Consider the following 19,701-nt stretch of genomic DNA (forward strand, 5'->3'; position numbering starts at 1 on the left):
CTGCGTGTCCAGATACACAGGCACACATTCATTCTCCAGTTTGATGCTCCCACAGCCTTTTACCAAACGGTAGAATCGGCCTCAGAGACATGTCCCTCTCAGAGGCCCAGGGTTTGGGGGTTATAATGGCAGAACTTTCTGGTAAATGGTAAACCAAGCCCTAGAGAATGTGCGCTGTTGCCCCCTTGCCCCCAGTGTGTTGGGTATGGGAGGTCCCAGCAGTGCCCAGCAGGAGGTCCCAGGTCTCGGCTCTGAGCCACATGGGACCAGATGCTGAAAAAGCTGCCCTGCTTACAGCTCTCCCGCTCGCCCTCGTGCCACTGTGAGGAAAAGCCCAGGATGAGCTTGGGAACAAAGGACATTTTGTTAACGTTAACTGGTAGTGATAACCCCCTTTCTGACCATGGAGTGCTTTGCGGTTAAACAGAACATAAACGACCCTGCGAGGTGGCAGAGCGGGGATTATTTCCGTTTCACGGATGGGGAAATGGGCTCAGAGAGGTGAAGGGGCTCAGGGCTGCACGCATCTGAAATATCAGAACTAGCCCTGGGGCCTCCTAACTTCTAGTTCACCCCCTTTCCACAACACCTCATGGCTTCATGAATCTGATGCGCAACTGGAGATGTGATTTAGTCCAGTGCCCTCCAGGTCACCCCACTGTATTTACCCTACCTGCCTACCTATATATTGCAGCATCACTTAAAAGCCAATGTATAAATGTCACCGTGCCAAGCGACACTCGCTCAGTGAGTCTCCCATGGGACGTATCCCGTAGTGAGTTGGGTCACAGCCTGGGCAGCGATACTTTGAGAGGTGACCAGGTCCGGTTCAATAATGTAAATAGCATCCACATTTCTTCCCAGATGTCGCAAGAAACGGAGCTGCTGTGGCGAGTGGGCGTGGTCAATGAGCAGGTGATACTAAGGAAGTCTGTGCTGAGGTCAAGTGTAGACCCAGGGGCGTGCTGATCAGAGGACAGTTGACTCAGTGCCTACCACAGAGCACATCACTCCCCAGATGTGCACCGTGCTCCTGCTGAGATGCAAGGTCAAAGGGGACAGGGTCCCTGCAGTAGACCGTGTGTTTGATAGTGAGAGCGCTCTTAAGGAAAATGAACTAGGGAAAGATAGGGAGTCTGGGGAGGAGGAGGAGAGCCACAATTTTAAGTAAGATCGTCTGGAAGGTGTTATGGGCTGAGCTGTGTCCCCTCAAAACTCCTATGTTGAAGTCCTAACTCCCAGTGCCTCAGAATGCGACTGTGTTTGGAGATAAGGTCTTTAAAGAGGTAAATAACTTAAAATGAGGTCTTGAGGATGGGCCCTAACCCCATATGACTGTTGTCCTTATAAGAAGAGGAGACCTGGACACAGAGACACACGAACAGAAGACCATGTAAAGACACATGGGCGAAAGTGGTTGTCTACCAGCCAAGGAGACAGAACTCAGGAGAAACCAACCCTGCTAATACCCTGACCTTGGGCTTCCGGCCTCCAGAACTGTGAGAAAATAAATTTCTCATACTGAAATGCATTGAGGGCTTTCCTGGTGGTGCAGTGGTTAAGAATCCACCTGCCAATGCAGGGGACACGGGTTTGAGCCCTGGTCCGGGAAGATCCTACATGCCGCGGAGCAACTAAGCCCCCGAGCCACAACTACTGAGCCCACATACCACAACTACTGAAGTCCGTGCGCCTAGAACCTATGCTCTGTAACAAGAGAAGCCATTGCAACGAGAAGCCCGTGCACCACAACCAAGAGTAGCCTCCGCTCACCGCAAGTAGAGAAAGCCCGCAAGCAGCAACGAAGACCCAACGCAGCAAAAAAAAAAAAAAAAAATGCATTGAATGATGAAATTTTGGATATACTGGGTTAAGTACAATATACTAATAAAGTTAATTTCACCTGTTCCTTTTTACTTTTTTTATAATATAGGTACCAGAAATTTTAAGATTACACCCGTGGCTCATGTTATATTTCTCTTTAACAGTTCTGGCCTAGGGCCACGTGGGTCATCATGAGGACTTGAGCTTCTACTTGAGTGACGTGAGCCATTGGAGGGTTTCCAGCCCAAAAGTAACATTATCTGATTCACTTGTGTTTTAAAAGGATCCCTCTTATTGCCATGTTGAGGACAGACTATAAGGGAGGTCAGTATGGGCAAGCAGCGTGTTAAGAGGCCACTGCACTCTGGAGAAGATGGAGGCTTGGACCAGTGAAGTAGACACAAGATGGTGAGAAGTGGTCAGATACTGACTACATTACGAAAGCAGAGCCAAGTGTTTCCTGACAGACTGGGCGTGGGGTGTGAGAAAAAGAGGAGTCAAGGATGAATCCCAGCTTTTGGCCTGAGCTACTGGAAGGATGCCATTTGCTGCGATGGGGAAAGACGAGGGAGAAGTAAGTTTGGAGAAGAAAATCAGAAATTTGGTTTTGGATAAGTTAAGTCTATGATGCCTTTTGCTTTCCAAGGGGAGATATTGAGAAGTCAGTTGCATATAAAACTCCGGAGGTCAGGGGAGAGGTCTGAGCTGGAGATCTGGGTCTGGGAGTCATCATCACAAGGATGCAATGTAAAGCCAAGAGACTCAGCATGAACATCGGGGGAGGGCGGTGGTGTAGGCAGAAAAGAGATCAAGATCAAAGAGAAGATCGAGATCAAGTGCCCTGGGGAACTCCCAAGCTTAGAAGTTGATGAGATGAGCAAAGGAAACAGAGAAGGAGTCACGAGTATAAAGAAAACTAGGAGAGGGTGGTGTTCCAGAAGCCGAGTGAAGACAGTGTTTGGAGGAGGGAGTGAGCAATTGTGTCCAATGCGACTGAGAGGTCCGGGAAGTTGACAGCAGAATTGACCACTGGATTCAGAAAATCTGGAGGAGACTGGTGACGCTGATAAGTGCAATTGAGGTGACTGATGGAGGTAAAAACACGCTTAGAGTGGGTTCAAGAGAAAATGAGGGAAGAGGGATTGATGACAACAAATCTCGAGAACTCTTTCAGGGGACTGAGCCACAAAGGGGAACAGAGAGATGGGCAATGGGCAGAGGTGGGTGTGGGATCAAGAGATCCTATTTCAAAATGATGGGAGACAATTTCAGTATGTATATGTGCTAATAATGAGTCACTAGACAAAGGAAAATTGATGACGTCTGAAAGAGTGGGAATTCTTCTGGTGTTTTCCTAATCTCCAGAGTATGCTTATATTGCTTTTTCTGTTTTATCAACTTCAGACATCATTTATTGACTTTCTGCTATGATACATAAGAGTTAGCTTACTTAGCCATTCCTCATCTCCCTTCTACTCCTGTTCCCACATTATCCCATTGTCCCAAAACATCGCTTCTGTATTTCAGTGCATCTGTTGATTTCCTTGGTAGTCTTTATTTCTTGGTCTAGCAACTACAGACAGTATGTCTTGATCACTCACTCCACATGAGGAGGGTATTCACATCTCTACTCTACCCTCCACACATTAGTCAGCTTTGGTAGGCTGTGCTGGGACAATAACAACACTAACACAACAACAGAAAAATCTCAGTAACTCAGGCTTATTACTCACTCATGTGACATGTCATGCTCTGCTTCTGATACCCTCTTTATTCTGGGGGCCAGGTTAAAGAGCAGCCCCCATCTGAGACCTGCCATTCTCGTGAGAAAGGGAAAAGAACAGTGGCAGAACCTCACAATACCTCCGAAAATGTCTGCTCAGGCATGGCATATGTCACTTCCACTCACTCAACTGGCCAAAGCAAGTCACATGGCCAATCCTGATATCAATGGGCAGGAAACGAAGTAGTCCCCTCCCACAGGAATCGTGGCGAGCCACAGGGCATTAAGTGGAGATGTGCCATCATCTTTCAGCGGATAAGTGGGAACAATAATCTGTCACAATCTACCTGCCAACTTCTACAAGCTGTTTTTTTTTAAATTTTATATTGCCAAGGTAAAAAAAAATCTTTCACACTCCTTTATAGCTATTATTAAGTACTCTTCAGTGCTTTGCCTGTGGTTGGTTTTAAAAGTTGAAAACCACTGAGGAGGGCGGAGTCAAGATGGCGGACTAGGAGCACGTGGAATTCGCGTCTCTGCACAACTAAGGCACACACCAGGCACCTGTGGGGGACCACAGACACCTAAGGGGACGGGAGGAACCCCCAGTGACCGGGTAGGCCGTGGGGCATGGCGGGAGTGAAGGGGGAGGAGTAGTGGAAGCCAGACGGAACTGGCGCCCCTGAGGGATGGCTGGGGGAGAAGGGATCCCACATCCGAAGGGAACATTGGGGGACCACTGGGAGGGTGAAGGATCAAAAGGGAGGGTGGCCAGGTTTCCCCTGCCCACTTGGACCCCCAGGAACCTGCTGAGATCCCGGGCCTGATCCTCTGCCCACCTAGGCCCCCTCCAGCTATGTGGGTCTTGAGGGAGTGGGAGGGAGGGAAGGGGGAGCAAAAGTACAGGCTGGACCTACAGGACCGGCACCCCTGAGGGGTGGCTGGGGGAGGGGAGGAGTTCCTACACCCAGCAGGACCCACCCACCGTTAGAGGTCCAGCAGGGACAGAGGAGGCCCTGGGGGAGACCATGGGTGGAGGGGCATGGAGGAACAGAAGGGAAAGCAGCCAGTGCTTTCCCTGTCCACTTGGGCACCAGGGAGCCTGTTGGGTTCCGAGACCAATCCTCTGATCTCGGAGCCTCCCTCCTCCCGTGCAGGGCCCAAGCCCCGCCCCTGCACCCCCACCCAGGGCCCCACCTCTACACTCGGAGACCCCCTCCATCGCGCTGGGCCTAAACCCCACCCACACACCCTTACCCAGGGCCTCACCTCCAAAATCCGGAGCTCCACACTCCAGAGGCCCTCCTTTCCACATGCTGCCTCTGCCCTTCTGGGCAGGTCCTAAGCAGATGCCCCGCCCCACACTCAAACGTCACCCCCCCCCCCAGGTCCTGTGCCACCCTAAACCCCACCCCTGCCTAAGTTCCACCCCTGCCTAAACTCCACCTCCACAGCCAAGGCTTTTTTTTCTGTTGCGGTTTTATTTTACCTTGTTGCAGTTGTTTCAATTATATTTTTATTTTTCCTAATATATTTTTTATCTTCCTAATTTTATTTTGTTTTTTATTCTTTATTATTTTATTGCTCTTTTTTTTTTTTTTTTTTTTTTGCCATGCCACACAGCTTGCGGGATCTTGGTTCCCAGGCCAGAGGTCAGGCCTGAACTCCTGTGGTGGGAGCTCTGAGTCCAAACCACTGGACTAACAGAGAACCTCGGACCCCAGGGAATATTAATCAGAGTGAGGCCTCCTGGAGGTCCTCATCTCAGCACCAAGACCCAGTGCTATCCAACTGCCTGCAAACTCCAGTGCTGGACGCCTCAGGCCAAACAACCAGTAAAACAAGAATACAGCCACACCCATCAAAAAAAAAAAAAAAAATAGAAACGACAAAAAAATGTTACAGATGAAGAAGTAAGGTAAAAACCTACAAGACCAAATAAATGAAGATGAAATAGGCAACCTACCTGAAAAAGAATTCAGAGTAATGATGGTAAAGATGATCCAAAATCTCAGAAACAGAATGGAGAAAATACAACAGAAACATTCAACACCAATCTAGAAGAACTAAAGAGCAAACAGTGATGAACAACACAATAACTGAAATTAAAAATACACTGGAGGGCTTCCCTGGTGGCGCAGTGGTTGAGAGTCTGCCTGCCGATGCAGGGGACACGGGTTCGTGCCCCAGTCCGGGAAGATCCCACGTGCCGCGGAGTGGCTGGGCCTGTGAACCATGGCCGCTGAGCCTGTGCTCCGCAACGGGAGAGGCTACAACAGTGAGAGGCCCGCGTACCACAAAAAAAAAAAAAAAAAATACACTGGAAGGAATGAGTAGCAGAAACCGAGGCAGAAGAACGGATAAGTGAGCTGGAAGATAAAATAGTGGAAATAACTGCTGCAGAGCAGAATAAAGAAAAAAGAATGAAAAGAACTGAGGACAGTCTCAGAGACGCTGGGACAACACTAAATGCACCAACATTCAAATTATAGGGGTCCCAGAAGAAGAAGAGAAAAAGAAAGGGACTGAGAAAATATTTGAAGAGATTATAGTCAAAAACTTCCCTAACATGGGAAAGGAAATAGTCAATCAAATCCAGGAAGCTCAAAGAGTCCCATACAGGATAAACCCAAAGAGAAACATGCTGAGACACATATTAATCAAACTATCAAAAATGAAATACAAAGGAAAAAAATTAAAAGTAGCAAGGGAAAAGTAACAAACAACACACAAGGGAATCCCCATAAGGTTAAGAGCTGATCTTTCAGCAGAAACTCTGCAAGCCAGAAGGGAGTGGCAGGACATATTTAAAGTGATGAAGGGCAAAAACCTACAACCAAGATTACTCTACCCAGCAAGGATCTCATTCAGATTCAATGGAGATATCAAAAGCTTTACAGACAAGCAAAAGCTATGAGAATTCAGCACCACCGAACCATCTTTACAGCAAATGCTAAAGGAACTTCTCTAAGCGAGAAACACCAGAGAAGAAAAGGACCCACAAAAACAAACCCAAATCAATTAAGAAAATGGTAATAGGAACATACATATTGATAATCACCTTGAATGTCAATGGATTAAATGCTCCAACCAAAAGACATAGACTGGCTGAATGGATACAAAAACAAGACCCTTATATATGCTGTCTACAAGAGACGCACTTCAGACCTAGGGACGCATACAGACTGAAAGTGAGGGGATGGAAAAAGAAATCCATGCAAATCAAAATCACAAGAAAGCTGGAGTAGCAATACTCATATCAGATAAAATAGACTTTAAAATAAAGACTGTTACAAGAGATAAGGAAGGACACTACAATAATGATCAAGGGATCCATCCAAGAAGAAAACATAACAATTATAAATTTTTATGCACCCAACATAGGACCACCTCAATACATAAGGCAAATGCTAACAGCCATAAAAGGAGAAATCAACAGTAAGACAATAATAGTAGGGGACTTTAACACCCCACTTACACCAATAGACAGGTCATCTAGACAGAAAATAAATAAGGAAACACAAGCTTTAAATGACACAATGGACCAGATAGACTTAATTGATATTTTTAGGACATTCCACCCGAAAGTGGAAGAATACACTTTCTTCTCAAGTGCACACAGAAAGTTCTCCAGAATAGATCACATTTTGGGTCACAAATCAAACCTTGGAAAATTTAAGAAAATTGAAATTGTATCAGGCATCTTTTCCGACCACAACGCTATGAGATTAGAAATCAGTTACAGGAAAAAAAGAGGAAAAAACACAAATACATGGAGGCTAAACAGTGCACTGTTAAATAACCAAGAGATCACTCAAGAAATCAAAGAGGAAATCAAAAAATACCTAGAAACAAATGATAACAAAAACACGATGATCCAAAACCTATGGGATGCAACAAAAGCAGTTCTAAGAGGGAAGTTCATAGCAATTCAAGCTCACCTCAAGAAACAAGAAAGATCTCAAATAAACAACCTAACCTTACACCTAAAGCAACTAGAAAAAGAAGAAAAAGAAAACCCAAAATTAGTGGAAGGAAAGAAAACATAAAGATCAGAGTAGAAATAAATGGAAAAGAAACAAAGAAAATAGCAAAGATCAATAAAACTAAAAGCTGGTTCTTTGAGAAGATAAACAGAATTGATAAACCTTTAGCCAGAATGATCTAAAACAAAAGAGGGAGAGGACACAAATCAATAAAATTAGAAATGAAAAAGGAGAGATTACAACTGACACCACAGAAATACAGAAGATCACAAGAGACTACTACAAGCAACTATACGCCAATAAAATGGACAACCTGAAAGAAATGGACAAATTCTTGGAAAAGTACAACCTTCCAAAACTGAACCAGGAAGAATTAGAAAATATAAACAGAACAATCACAGGTAATGAAATTGAAACTGTAGTTAAAAATCTTCCAACAAACAAAAGTCCAGGACCAGATGGCTTCACAGGTGACTCCTATCAAACTTTTAGAGAAGAGTGTCACTTATCCTTCTCAAACTCTTCCAAAAAATTGTGGAGAAAGGAATACTCCCAAAGTCATTCTACGAGGCTACCATCACCCTGATACCAAAACCAGACAAAGATATCACAAAAAAAGAAAATTACAGACCAATATCACTGATGAACACAGATGCAAAAATCCTCAACAAAATACTAGCAAACAGAATCCAACAACACATTAAAAGGATGATACAACATGACCAAGTGGGATTTATCCCAGGGATTCAAGGATTCTTCAATATACACAAAACAATCAATGTGATACACCATATTAACAAATTAAAGAATAAACACCATATGTCATCTCAACAGATGCAGAAAAAGCTTTTGACAAAATTCAACACCCATTTATGGTAAAAACTCTCCAGAAAGTGGGCATAGAGGGAACCTACCTCAACATAATAAAAGCCATATATGACAAACCCACACCAAACATCATTCTCAATTGTGAAAAACTGAAAGCATTTCCTCTAAGATCAGGAACAAGACAAGGATGTCCACTCTCGCCACTGTTATTCAACATAGTATTGGAAGTCCTAGCCACAGCAATCAGAGAAGAAAAAGAAATAAAAGGAATACAAATTGGAAAAGAAGAAGTAAAACTGTCACTGTTTGCCAATGACATGATACTATATACAGAAAGTCCTGAAGATGCCACCAGAAAACTACTAGAACTAATCAATGAATTTGGTAAGGTTGCAGGATACAAAATTAATGAACAGAAATCTCTTGCATTCCTATACACTAACAATGAAAGATCAGAAAGAGAAATTAAGGAAACAATCCCATTTACCATCACAACAAAAGAATAAAATACCTGGGAATTAACCTACCCAAGGAGGCAAAAGACCTGTACACAGAAAACTATAAAACACTGATGAAAGAACTCAAAGATAACATAAACAGAGGGAGAGATAGACCATGCTCCTGGATTGGAAGAATCAGTATTGTGAAAATGACTATACTACCCAAAGCAATCTACAAGTTCAATGCAATCCCCATCAAATTACCAAAGCCATTTTTCACAGAACTAGAACAAGAAATTTTACAATTTGTGGGCTTCCCTGGTGGCACAGTGATTAAGAATCTGCCTGCCAATACAGGGGACACGGGTTCAAGCCCTGGTCCAGGAAGATCCCACATGCCGTGGAGCAACTAAGCCCATGCACCACAACTACTGAGCCTGTGCTCTAGAGCCTGTGAGCCACAACTACTGAGCCCACATGCTACAACTACTGAAGCCCGTGTGCCTAGAGCCCATGCTCCACAAGAGAAGCCACCACGATGAGAAGGCCATGCACCACAATGAAGAGTAGTCCCCACTCGCTGCATCTAGAGAAAGCCCGCACACGGCGATGAAGACCCAACGCAGCCAAAAATAAATTAAAATAAAAATTAATTAATTAAAAAAAAAGAAATTTTACAATTTGTATGAAAGCACAAAAGACCCCGAATAGCCAAAGCAATCTTGAGAAAGAGAAACAAAGCTGGAGGAATCAGGCTCCCTGACTTCAGACTATACTGCAAAACTACAGTAATCAAGACAATATGGTACTGGCACAAAAACAGAAATATAGATCAATGGAACAAGATAGAAAGCCTAGAGATAAACCCATGCACATATGGTCACCTTATCTTTGATAAAGGAGGCAAGAATATACAATGGAGAAAAGACAGCCTCTTCAATAAGGTGGTGCCGGGAAAAATGGACAGCTACATGTAAAAGAATGAAATTAGAACACACCCTAACACCATACACAAAAATAAACTCAAAATGGATTAAAGACCTAAGTGTAAGGCTAGACACTATAAAACTCTTAGAGGAAACCATAGGCAGAACACTCTATGGCATAAGTCACAGTAAGATCCTTTTTGACCCACCTCCTAGAGTAAGGGAAATAAAAACAAAAATAAACAAATGGGACCTAATGAAACTTAAAAGCTTTTGCACAGCAAGGGAAACCATAAACAAGACGAAAAGACAACACTCAGAATGGGAGAAAATATTTGCAAATGAAGCAGCTGACAAATGATTAATCTCCAAAATATACAAGCAGCTCATGCAGCTCAACATCACAAAAGCAAACAGCCCAATCCAAAAATGGGCAAAAGACCTAAATAGACATTTCTCCAAAGAAGACCTACAGATGGCCAACAAATGCATGAAAAGATGCTCAGCATCACTAATTATTAGAGAAAAGCAAATCAACACCACAATGAGGTATCACCTCACAGCAGTCAGAATGGCCATCATCAAAAAATCTATGAACAGGGGCTTCCCTGGTGGCGCAGTGGTTGAGAGTCTGCCTGCCGATGCAGGGGACACGGGTTCATGCCCCGGTCTGGGAAGATCCCACATGCTGTGGAGCAGCTAGGCCCATGAGCCATGGCCGCTGAGCTTGCGCGTCCAGAGCCTGTGCTCTGCAGCGGGAGAGGCCACAGCAGTGAGGGGCCCGTATACCGCAAAAAAAAAAAAAAAAAAGAGAGACATACACCCCAATGTTCACTGCAGCACTATTTACAATAGCCAGGACATGGAAGCAACCTAAATGTCCATCAACAGATGACTGGATAAAGAAGCGTGGCACATATATACAATGGAATATTACTCAGCCATAAAAAGGAATGAAATTGATTTATTTGTAGTGATGGACCTAGCATCTGTCATACAGAGTGAAGTAAGTCAGAAAGAGAAAAACAAATACCATGTGCTAACGCATATATATGAAATTTTAAAAAGCAGTACCGATGAACCTAGTGGCAGGGCAGGAATAAAGACGCAGACGTAGAGAGCAAACTTGAAAGCACAAGGGGGAAGGGGAAACTGAGATAAAGTGAGAGAGTAGCATTGACGTATAAACATTACCAAATGTGAAATGGATGGCTAGTGGGAAGCTGCTGCATAGCACAGGGAGATCAGCTAGGTGCTTTGTGCCCACTTAGAGGGATGGGGTAGGGAAGGTGGGAGGGAGGCTCAAGAGGGAGGGGTTATGGGGATATATATATATATACATATAGCTGATTCACTTTGTTGTACAGCAGAAACCAACACAACATTGTAAAGCATTTATACTCCAATAAAGATGTGGGGAAAACCCCACAAAACTGAGGAGCATTTATATCATTATGACTAAGCAAATATTCTTCACTACAGAATCAAAGGGAAGCTAAGAGCCCATAGAGTGCACCACTGTTCCAATGACAGATTCTATGCACTTAAAAGAGCTTTCCTTACAATCCACCACTTGCTTAAAATCAGGCCACATTTTGATTTGCTTCCTAGTTGAGCTGTACCTTTAATAATTTTTTGTTGTTGTTTTTCCTGAAGTTGTTATTACCTCTCTTTTTTATTGTTGGTAGAAGAAACGTGTGCTTTCTACATCATATCCCTAGTATCCTCAAATTCTTTCTCATTTATTGTTTGGAATCTTCTATTCTTTTTGAAGCCTACTGGCCTCCTGATATAATTGGGTAGGTTGCTTCATTTGAGCCTATTAATGCTTTTGCATAGCTTTTTGTCTTTGCTGCAGTTACTAATTGCCTTCTGTTTTTCTTGCTTGCTTTCTGTTTTGTATCACAACTTTAATCTCTTGCAGTATACCAATAATATTCTCTACTCTGTGGAATGTCCCCTCCTCACATCATCCTCAGAAACCTCTTTCCTGGAGCCTTCTACCCTCCCACTCTAATGAAGACTGACTGCTCTCCAGGCTTGCTGAACAATTATATCCTGCATTGCTTTTCATGTCTGCCCTGAATTGGATACATTATTCCCTGGATCTCGTATCTTCTTTCTTGGTTTACTCTGTTGTTTTGCTGAAATACACCCTCAAATGACTTTCTTAAAAAGGTTGAGTAGGATGTAAACTTCCTTGGTCCTTTCATGCTCCGGCCTGCCTCACTTCTATATAAAATAAAGGCATTGGGCAAGATGATCTCTAATGCCTATTCAAGGAGTAAAATTCTGGTCAGTATGCATTCTATAAATAGCATGTTGATAGTATATCAAGGAGAAACTTTAAATGGTTCCTGCTCTCAAGGAACTTACAGTCTATCTAGATAGACAAATAATAAACTCTTGAAGCAATAATAAAAAGGCAACAATACAAAAGATGCCACAGGGTAGGGCATGGTTCATCATCAACTAAAGGCTCAGGCTTAAAAGAAAGAGAGAGAGAAGCTGAGCCAAGCTGTGGTGCTCTGACCAGGGAAGCAAGACCTTAGCTGAGTGTCAAGGAGTAGGCAATATATTAGGGACAGATTAAATATTTATGAATATTCAACAGTAGATTAATATCCACCATTAATCTAATGAAACGGTCAACAGTCACTGGAAGTTCTCCTCTGTCCAACTTTCCCTGCCACTATCTGAGTTATCAACATTTTCATTTCACCAAGTCAATCAAGATAAATAACAGTTTTCAAATATGAAAGTATCATTTGGATCCTAACCAATAGATAAACCCTCTGGCCATTTGGGGGCATAACGGTGAACTTCCATTACATGTATGAGTAATTGTGTGTACTTATAAATGCCCTACCAGTTGGACTATGAAGGTCCATGGTCTTTATTAGTAGACTTTCACTGAATAGGAAATTACCATCATCCATTTTTCAGATTTATTTTGCATTGTTCCAATGAGGTGTCAGAACGATCATAAATGACTTCTCCTTCCCATCCACTCCCAGGAAAGGAAACATCCCTCTTATGTATGTTATCCCAACAGCACTGTTGCTTGGGTAGAGAAGGCAACAGGGAACTGTAAGGACTGGGCTTCTCCATGGCAGGTCCTGCAGACTGGATGGACCTGAGACACTCTACCAGAGAAAAACCGTGCCTTCGTTTAGCCCAACACTGGCACTCTCATCCAATTTTGCAAATGAGGAGAGGACTTGCAGGTAAGGAAGCTTCCAGAAAAAAGAAGAGCTCTTTGGGCCAATTCTGTGACCAGTTTCCAGAGAGTGGGAGTGAAGTGAGGCTGGCAAGTGCTTGGGGCCTCGTGATGGATACGGTCAGCAAAGTCTAACCCAATACTACTCCCCTGGGAGGCTTTCTCTGAACACCCACCCCAACCCTGGAAGAATCAATTACTGCTCAAATACTCTTCCTGCTGCCATCATGGCACTTCCAAATGTAAACAAAGTTTGCATCAATTTCCCTCAACTATCTATGACATCTTGACTGATTTATTCATCATCACATCCCCAGTGCTGGGCATGTGGTGGGTGCTCTGTGTTTGTCGAATGAATGAGTGAATGCATTAAAAGAAGCTTCGCTTCCCCAAAGGGCAGAGCCAGACACGAATAATCAGTTTTTGCAGGAGCATCAGATGAGCCAGGAGGACCTGGAGAGGTAGATCTGGGTTGAGGGAAAAATTTCTGAGAGCTGGGACCATTCAAACCACTGGGGAGGGGGCAGTGCAAAAAAAAAAAAAAAAAAAGCCTGCAAGTTTTGCCTGGGCTGCTTTGCTGTCCAGGACTCTACTGCAGGTCGAGGGGAACAGAGACATCAATAAGTACTCAGAAGAAAGGTCCAGAGATGAGAGCAGCACTCAGCTCTGTAGAAGGGCAAAGAGCCACAGGGACCCACGGTCTCCGGAACACTCTCTAACGGCCAGACCCTGAGCTTTACGTAATCTCATTTCATCCTCCCAGCAACCTGGAGAGACACGCATCCCTGACTCACAGATATGAAACACCAACAAAGATCTGGAACCCCTTCAGGGTGGAGGGGGCAGGGGCCTGTGCACTCAGTCCACTGTACAATGACAGTCAAAACAAAATGATAAAAGGCCTGGATTTCGTCATTGAAAATTCCTAAGTCTGTACACCCATGGCTCATCTCAGCCTGTTTTATTACTTTTGTAGTTTGCTTTATTTCCTCTTTATTTTCTTCTGGCTTCTTAGAAAGGTTTCTTACAAAAATCCCATAGGATTCTGATCTAACAAAGGGAAGTGTAAAGAGAGAAGAGCTGGATGCCCAGGGCAGGGGGGCAGAAGGGCAGGGGGCGTGGCAGCAGGGCTAAGGGTGGGAAAGGGACCTAGTGAGGCAGACCCAGGAGGGCGGGCGCAGGTGCACAGGCGCTGTGGCCTCAGCCAGCAGAGACTTGACGTAGCTCCTCCCACCAGGCCCCAATGTGCTTCTTTCCTCAAAGACCATAAGATGGCATTTGCTTCACCACTTCAAGAAAAGTGGAATCGAGACACATCCCTGCTCGTGATCTTCACATCCCCGGAGAGATGGACAGGCAGTGTGTTTTTACTCCAGCAGGTGGGGATTTCTGACAACTTAAATTAACGTCGCTTGCGTCCCCACCGTGTCTAAATGTACTAAGAGAGCCGCCCTGATGACACCAACCAGGCTGATGAAGGCACCAACAAGGCGGATGCCCAACTAAAGACCACCTAACTTCCTGCTCAGACAGATACGCTGCTCTGGCCACAGCCCCCCACCTCCCCCCAGGGGGCAGAAAGGTGAGCACGAAGGGGAAAGTGAACGCGACCTGCGTGGGTGGGTGTGATCTTCGCTATCAGCGCTGCAGAGGACCCTGCAGAGCTGGCTGAGAGCGGGGCCGTGAGAAAGGCCAAAGCAAAACAGAAAACCACTCCTAGCTGACCTCTGTTCTTGGGAACTTGGAGCCTTACAGTGGCAAGCTTTCTCCTGGGCACAGAGGTGCCTGCCTCTCCAGTCCCGCACGGAATTGGGGGGGGGGGTGCTCTTAGCACGGAAGAACAGCCGGTGCCAAGCTGGCAAGCTGGGAGTGGGGGGAGGGCGTGCAGACAGACTTGGGGGTGGGTTTAGGAGAGGGAGGGTCAAGAAAACCTAGCATTTCCTCCCTTTATGCCCTCTTCGGCACTCCCATCTCTGTGATGGGCCTCTGTTTTAAAATTTGGGACACTGGTGCCATCAAGGACCCTTCAGGCAGCCAAAGTCCGACACCGAATTACAACCGCGCTCTCTCCACTTTCTCAGGAACGGAAGTGATGGGATGGAGTTATGAGGTCACCTCTGGCCAAGTGCGGTTCAAACCCACAGGCATCTAAACTAACAAAATCATCCCCCTTCCCCTCGGCGTCCTGCGGGGCTGCCGGCGGAATCGCGGGCACTCGGGAAGGAGGTGGGGGAGACTCTGGCTAAAGAGCTCTCGCCCACACACGCCCAGCACCGCGCGAACGCAGGCGGGGCTGCGAGGAGCCTTCTATCCGGGCTCGCCCCGCTTTTCCATAGCTCGGCAGACTTCTCGAATGCCCGAGACCTTGGTCACCCCCACCCGCGGCCCCAACGCTCTTCCGGCTGGGGGCCCGCGCCCCTCCGAGACAGGAGCTCGTAGGGGGGCGAGCGCGGCGGAGGGAAAAGACAGGATTTGGGGGCGCCTGGAGGGGAACCTAGCCAGTGCCGAGAGAGCCGCCCGGGCCGCCGCCCGCGTGATCCAACATTCCCGGCAAAGTTTCTGGCTCTTTGGGCCCGTATCACCTGGCTCCCAGGTCGGAGAAGGTGAAAGGTGTGTCAGGAGCCCTTCGCCGCGCCTCCCTCCGGGCGCCCACTCCAGGCGCTTCTGCCACCTGCCAGAGGGCGCTGGGAGCGCCGGCGCAGCACACGCCGCCCGTGGTTGCCGCCCGAGGGTCCCTCCCCGGCGCCTCCCCTGCCGCCCTCCCGCGCCGGTGCCCGGGGCGCAGGGGTCGCGGCCGCCGCGTCTTACCCAGTCCAGGCACGAAAGTGTTGAGGAAGAGACAGATGACGGCCACGGGGAAGGGCATGTAGGGGATGGCGGCGCGCAGGGGGCCCTTCTTCTCGCGGACCTGCACCACCACACCGCTGGACGAGGACGTCCCCCGGTCCGCCGCCGCCACCGCAGCCACCGCTGCCGCCGCTGCCGCCGTCTCGGAGTCTTTGTGCGAAGGCTCCATGGCGGGGCGCGCTCCCCGGGAGCCGGGCTGCCGCGGCCGGGACTGCCGCCCAGTGCACAGGAGGCGGGTGGCGGCCGGCTCCGGGCTCCGGGCTCCACGCCGAGCTCAGGCGTCCAGCGTGCTCGGTGTGCCGCGCGGCTAGCCCAGAACCCCGCACTCCCGCGTCCCCAAGCGCCCGGCCCTCTGCCGCGCTCTCCGCTGCGCTCCCACAGCCCCGGCGGAGGGGCGGGGAGGGCTGCGTGACACTCAGTGACAGCGCTCCGACGCCCCTCCCCGCGGGGCCCCTTCCCCGCCCTCCCCTCCGCTGCCCCCACCCCCCAAAATACCACTTACAAATCAGGGAGGAGGGAAGAAAGTAGAAGAGGAGCGCAGAGGGAGCTGGTGTCCAGGTATTGGGAGGAATGGACACACGTCTCGCTCCCCAGACAGGTGAACCAGGAGGGAACCTCAGCCAAGGACACAGCGAATTGGGCGTGTGCGCTCGGCTGGCACGGCGGGGAAAGGCTTCGAGGTTGAGTCCTTTACTCCGGAGGATGCATTTAACGCTAGGGAGATGGAGGCAAGGAACGTGCCGCGCCTGGTATCTAGTACGCTTTAAATTCGTTCTGATTTAAATGGACTTGAGTCAGAGAAAAAGCGATTTTAGGATCGATAATCGAGCTGAAAGCAGGAGACGCAGCTTTTCAAACAGGTCCATGAGACTAGTTTAAATGGGACCCTTCCTTACATACACACACACACACACACACGCACACACACACAGATGCGAAAAGCTAAAAGAAATGAGCCTGTTGCTCGGAACTGGGGTTGGGGGGGGTGGTGGTGTTGGGGACCATCCCCTGAACAGTTCTGGGAGAAACCTGGGGCTTTTGTGAGCTGGACCTGGTGTTTAAATAGCCAGCGAAGACACAGCGCCGCCTGGTGTTGATAATGCAGCAATTGGTAGAAGCAGAAGGATGTGGCCGGGCCGTGTCCAAGCCGGCACCAGGAGGCCCCATATTTAATCAGATTTCCTGAATAACGCCACCTTCACCTCCACACCTGGAAAAAGTGAACGAAAGCAACTGCCTCTTATGTTAGGGAGGGATTCAAGGCATCAGAATTATCCAGATATTCAGCAAATTGTCTGCATAAATCCCCTTCCTTTTCAGTAACCCTCTTTCTCCAGGAAAAATGGTGATTGAATAATCCCCAGGGACTCCGAGGAAGGATGCTAAAAAGAACCATCGGTATTATTTTATGGGTATCTGAATAAAATAATTTTAAAAGCAGATGGTCAGCAGGGGGTAGTGGTGATATGCGCACACACACAGTAACTAGTTAGGCCTGGCAGTCAGAAGTGAACAGGACCGAAATGTTCGCTCTGTTCGGCCGCTAATTACCTGTATGACTTAAAAGAACTCATTTAACCTCTTATGGGCTTGTGACTGTAAAATCAAAGCAATATTCAGTTTAATACTTGCTTATTGAAGACCTAATATGACTTGGATTCTGGGGAGAGGGAAAGGGGTAAAACCCAGCCCCTGACTTCAAGAGTCTAATAGAGTAACTGATAGATACTAACAACTACAAGGGACAGAATTACAGACGGCGATGAATGCTGTAGCTGGGTAAGCTGAAGGTGCTGGGAAAACATGGAACCATCTGTGAAAACAGCTACAGAGGAGAGGCGTCAGGAGGTTTCCCAAAGAAGGTGATAGTAGATGAGATTTGAGCAAAGACTACAGTTAACTACTTGCAGGAGATTTATTTTATTTTAAACAAACATTTATTTATCCAAGCAGTCTGCCGGGCAATAAGCACTTTACATATTTTAACTCAGTTAATCCTTACCACACTCTGTGAAGTAAGTATTGTTTATTACCCCATTTTACCAATGGGAAAATTGGAGCACAGAGAGGTTAAGTAAACATTCTTTGAACATTCTTTTGCAAAGCACCTGAATGGTTTTAGGGCCACTAAAACGGTTTCAGGGAAGGAAATGGATTTACGTCCTCCAGTTTTCTAGATGATTTGCTTAATGTCTAGAATGGATGTCAGAAAGACATCTAGGCAGAGCAACAGCATATATGAAGGCATGGAAACCTAGAAAAGTAGGAACATTTCAGGAATTCAAGTGTGGCAGAACTAAGGCTGGTATGGGCAGGGGCTAAAGATGGCTCTGGTGGGGTGGGCAGGTGAGGACTGGCAAAGGAATTTGGATTATATGGAATCACTGCAACATTTTAAGCAGGCATGTGGCATGACTTGAATATTCTAGTCACTATTACTATGTAACAAACTACCCACAGACACAGCTATTTTGTTATGATCACAAATTCTGTGGATCAGGAAACTGGACAGAGTGTAGCTCAGACAGGTCTTCTTTGCTTTATTATGTCTGGAGCTGAGAGGACTCCAATGGTGGCAGCTGTGGCTAGAGGGTCCACTTCCTAAAGGATTCTCAACTCTGATACCTTGACTGGGATAACTTGACAGATGGCTCAGCTGGGACCATTCCGTAGAGCATCTACACATGGTCGTTCCACGTGACGTGGCCTTTTCACAATGTGGTGGCTGCGTTCTGGGAGAAACTTCCCCAGAAGGGGCATCACAGGACCAGTGGAAGCTGTGTGGACCTTCTGCCCTAACCTCAGAAGTCACACAGTGTCAGTTCTGTGGGCTCTGTTGGTCGAAGCCGTCGCAAACCTGCTTAGATTCAAATGGAGGACACCATACCTCTCAATGGAATAATGTCAAAGAATTTGAGCCCTGGTTTTAAAACTACCCTAATGAGATACGGTCTGGGGGAAGGACCACTCAGTCAACAGTGTGGAGGATGGATTCGAGGGGGTTGTAGACAAAAAAAAAGTTTCCGTTATATCAGTAAACAACGAATGTTGCCCTCCATCAAGTCATCTGTTACTGTAGCCACCCTGATGGTGCGCCCTGAGGGGAATTCAGGATGGAGGGAAACGGGATACTGGCCCGTTAAGATGCGTATCAAAGGTATAATTTCAATGAACTCAGACTCTTGCATCTTCCCAGACATAGGAAAGCACTAAAATTATTAACTTGAGATGTCTGTTTCTTGTGAGTAGCAGTAATCTTTTGATGCTGGACTCCATGTTTGTTTGTTTTTCAACGAAAATTCCTATACATCCCAGCTCCTCCCTTACCTCTTTAAAAGAGTCCTTCAGAGCTATCTGAGAGGCTATTTCCCAGGCTGTAGTCACCAGTAAGGTCCCCTAATAAAACATAACCGACAACTTTTAGGTTGTGCATTTTTTGTGGGGTTTTTTGTTTGTTTGTTTGTTTTTGTTCCTCAGTTGACAGTGTAAAATTAGGGCTCGTGAGAGGAAGGACTCTTCCTGACCTCCATGGATGGGGAATAGGGAAGGGATAGTTCCCCAATGAACAAATAATAGTGATATTATTAGCAGACAAAGCGGAAAGTTGAGTTTGAGGGACTGAGGACAGCCAAGGGGTGGTGGGCACTTGTTGATTATATAACCAGCTGTCTTGACTGTCAGTCAGTGTGAGTCTCAGTAAAGCTATTTGGGCTGCAGACTTTGGAGCCCTCAGCATACAAATAATACTTAAAGCCCTGTGGAGTAACGCAAATGTGGAATAAGAAGACTAGAGTTTCCAGGAAACTCACCAAAGGCTACTGAAACCAAGCAGAAAGAGAGGAGGGAGAAGGAGGTTTTAAAGAAGAAACACTAAGAGTGTTTCATGGGAGCCAAAGAGGAAGATTTT

At 46.5% G+C, this 19,701-nt stretch overlaps 1 protein-coding gene across 2 annotated transcripts in view; it reads right to left on the reverse strand.

Moving 5' to 3' along the window:
- Positions 1–16,224, reverse strand: part of STUM (stum, mechanosensory transduction mediator homolog) — a 61,012-nt gene extending 44,788 nt beyond the window's left edge. Inside the window, exon 1 of one of the 2 annotated variants that reach the window (XM_065894666.1) lies at positions 15,756–16,224. In XM_065894666.1, the coding sequence (XP_065750738.1) occupies positions 15,756–15,963 (208 nt within the window). In that variant the 5' untranslated portion in view covers positions 15,964–16,224. The remainder of the gene's footprint in view (positions 1–15,755) is intronic. The other variant, XM_065894674.1, reaches the window with a different exon arrangement.
- Positions 16,225–19,701: the final 3,477 nt, after the last annotated feature.

Source organism: Phocoena phocoena, chromosome 1 (genome assembly GCF_963924675.1).
Source record: "Phocoena phocoena chromosome 1, mPhoPho1.1, whole genome shotgun sequence".
NCBI lineage: Eukaryota > Metazoa > Chordata > Mammalia > Artiodactyla > Phocoenidae > Phocoena > Phocoena phocoena.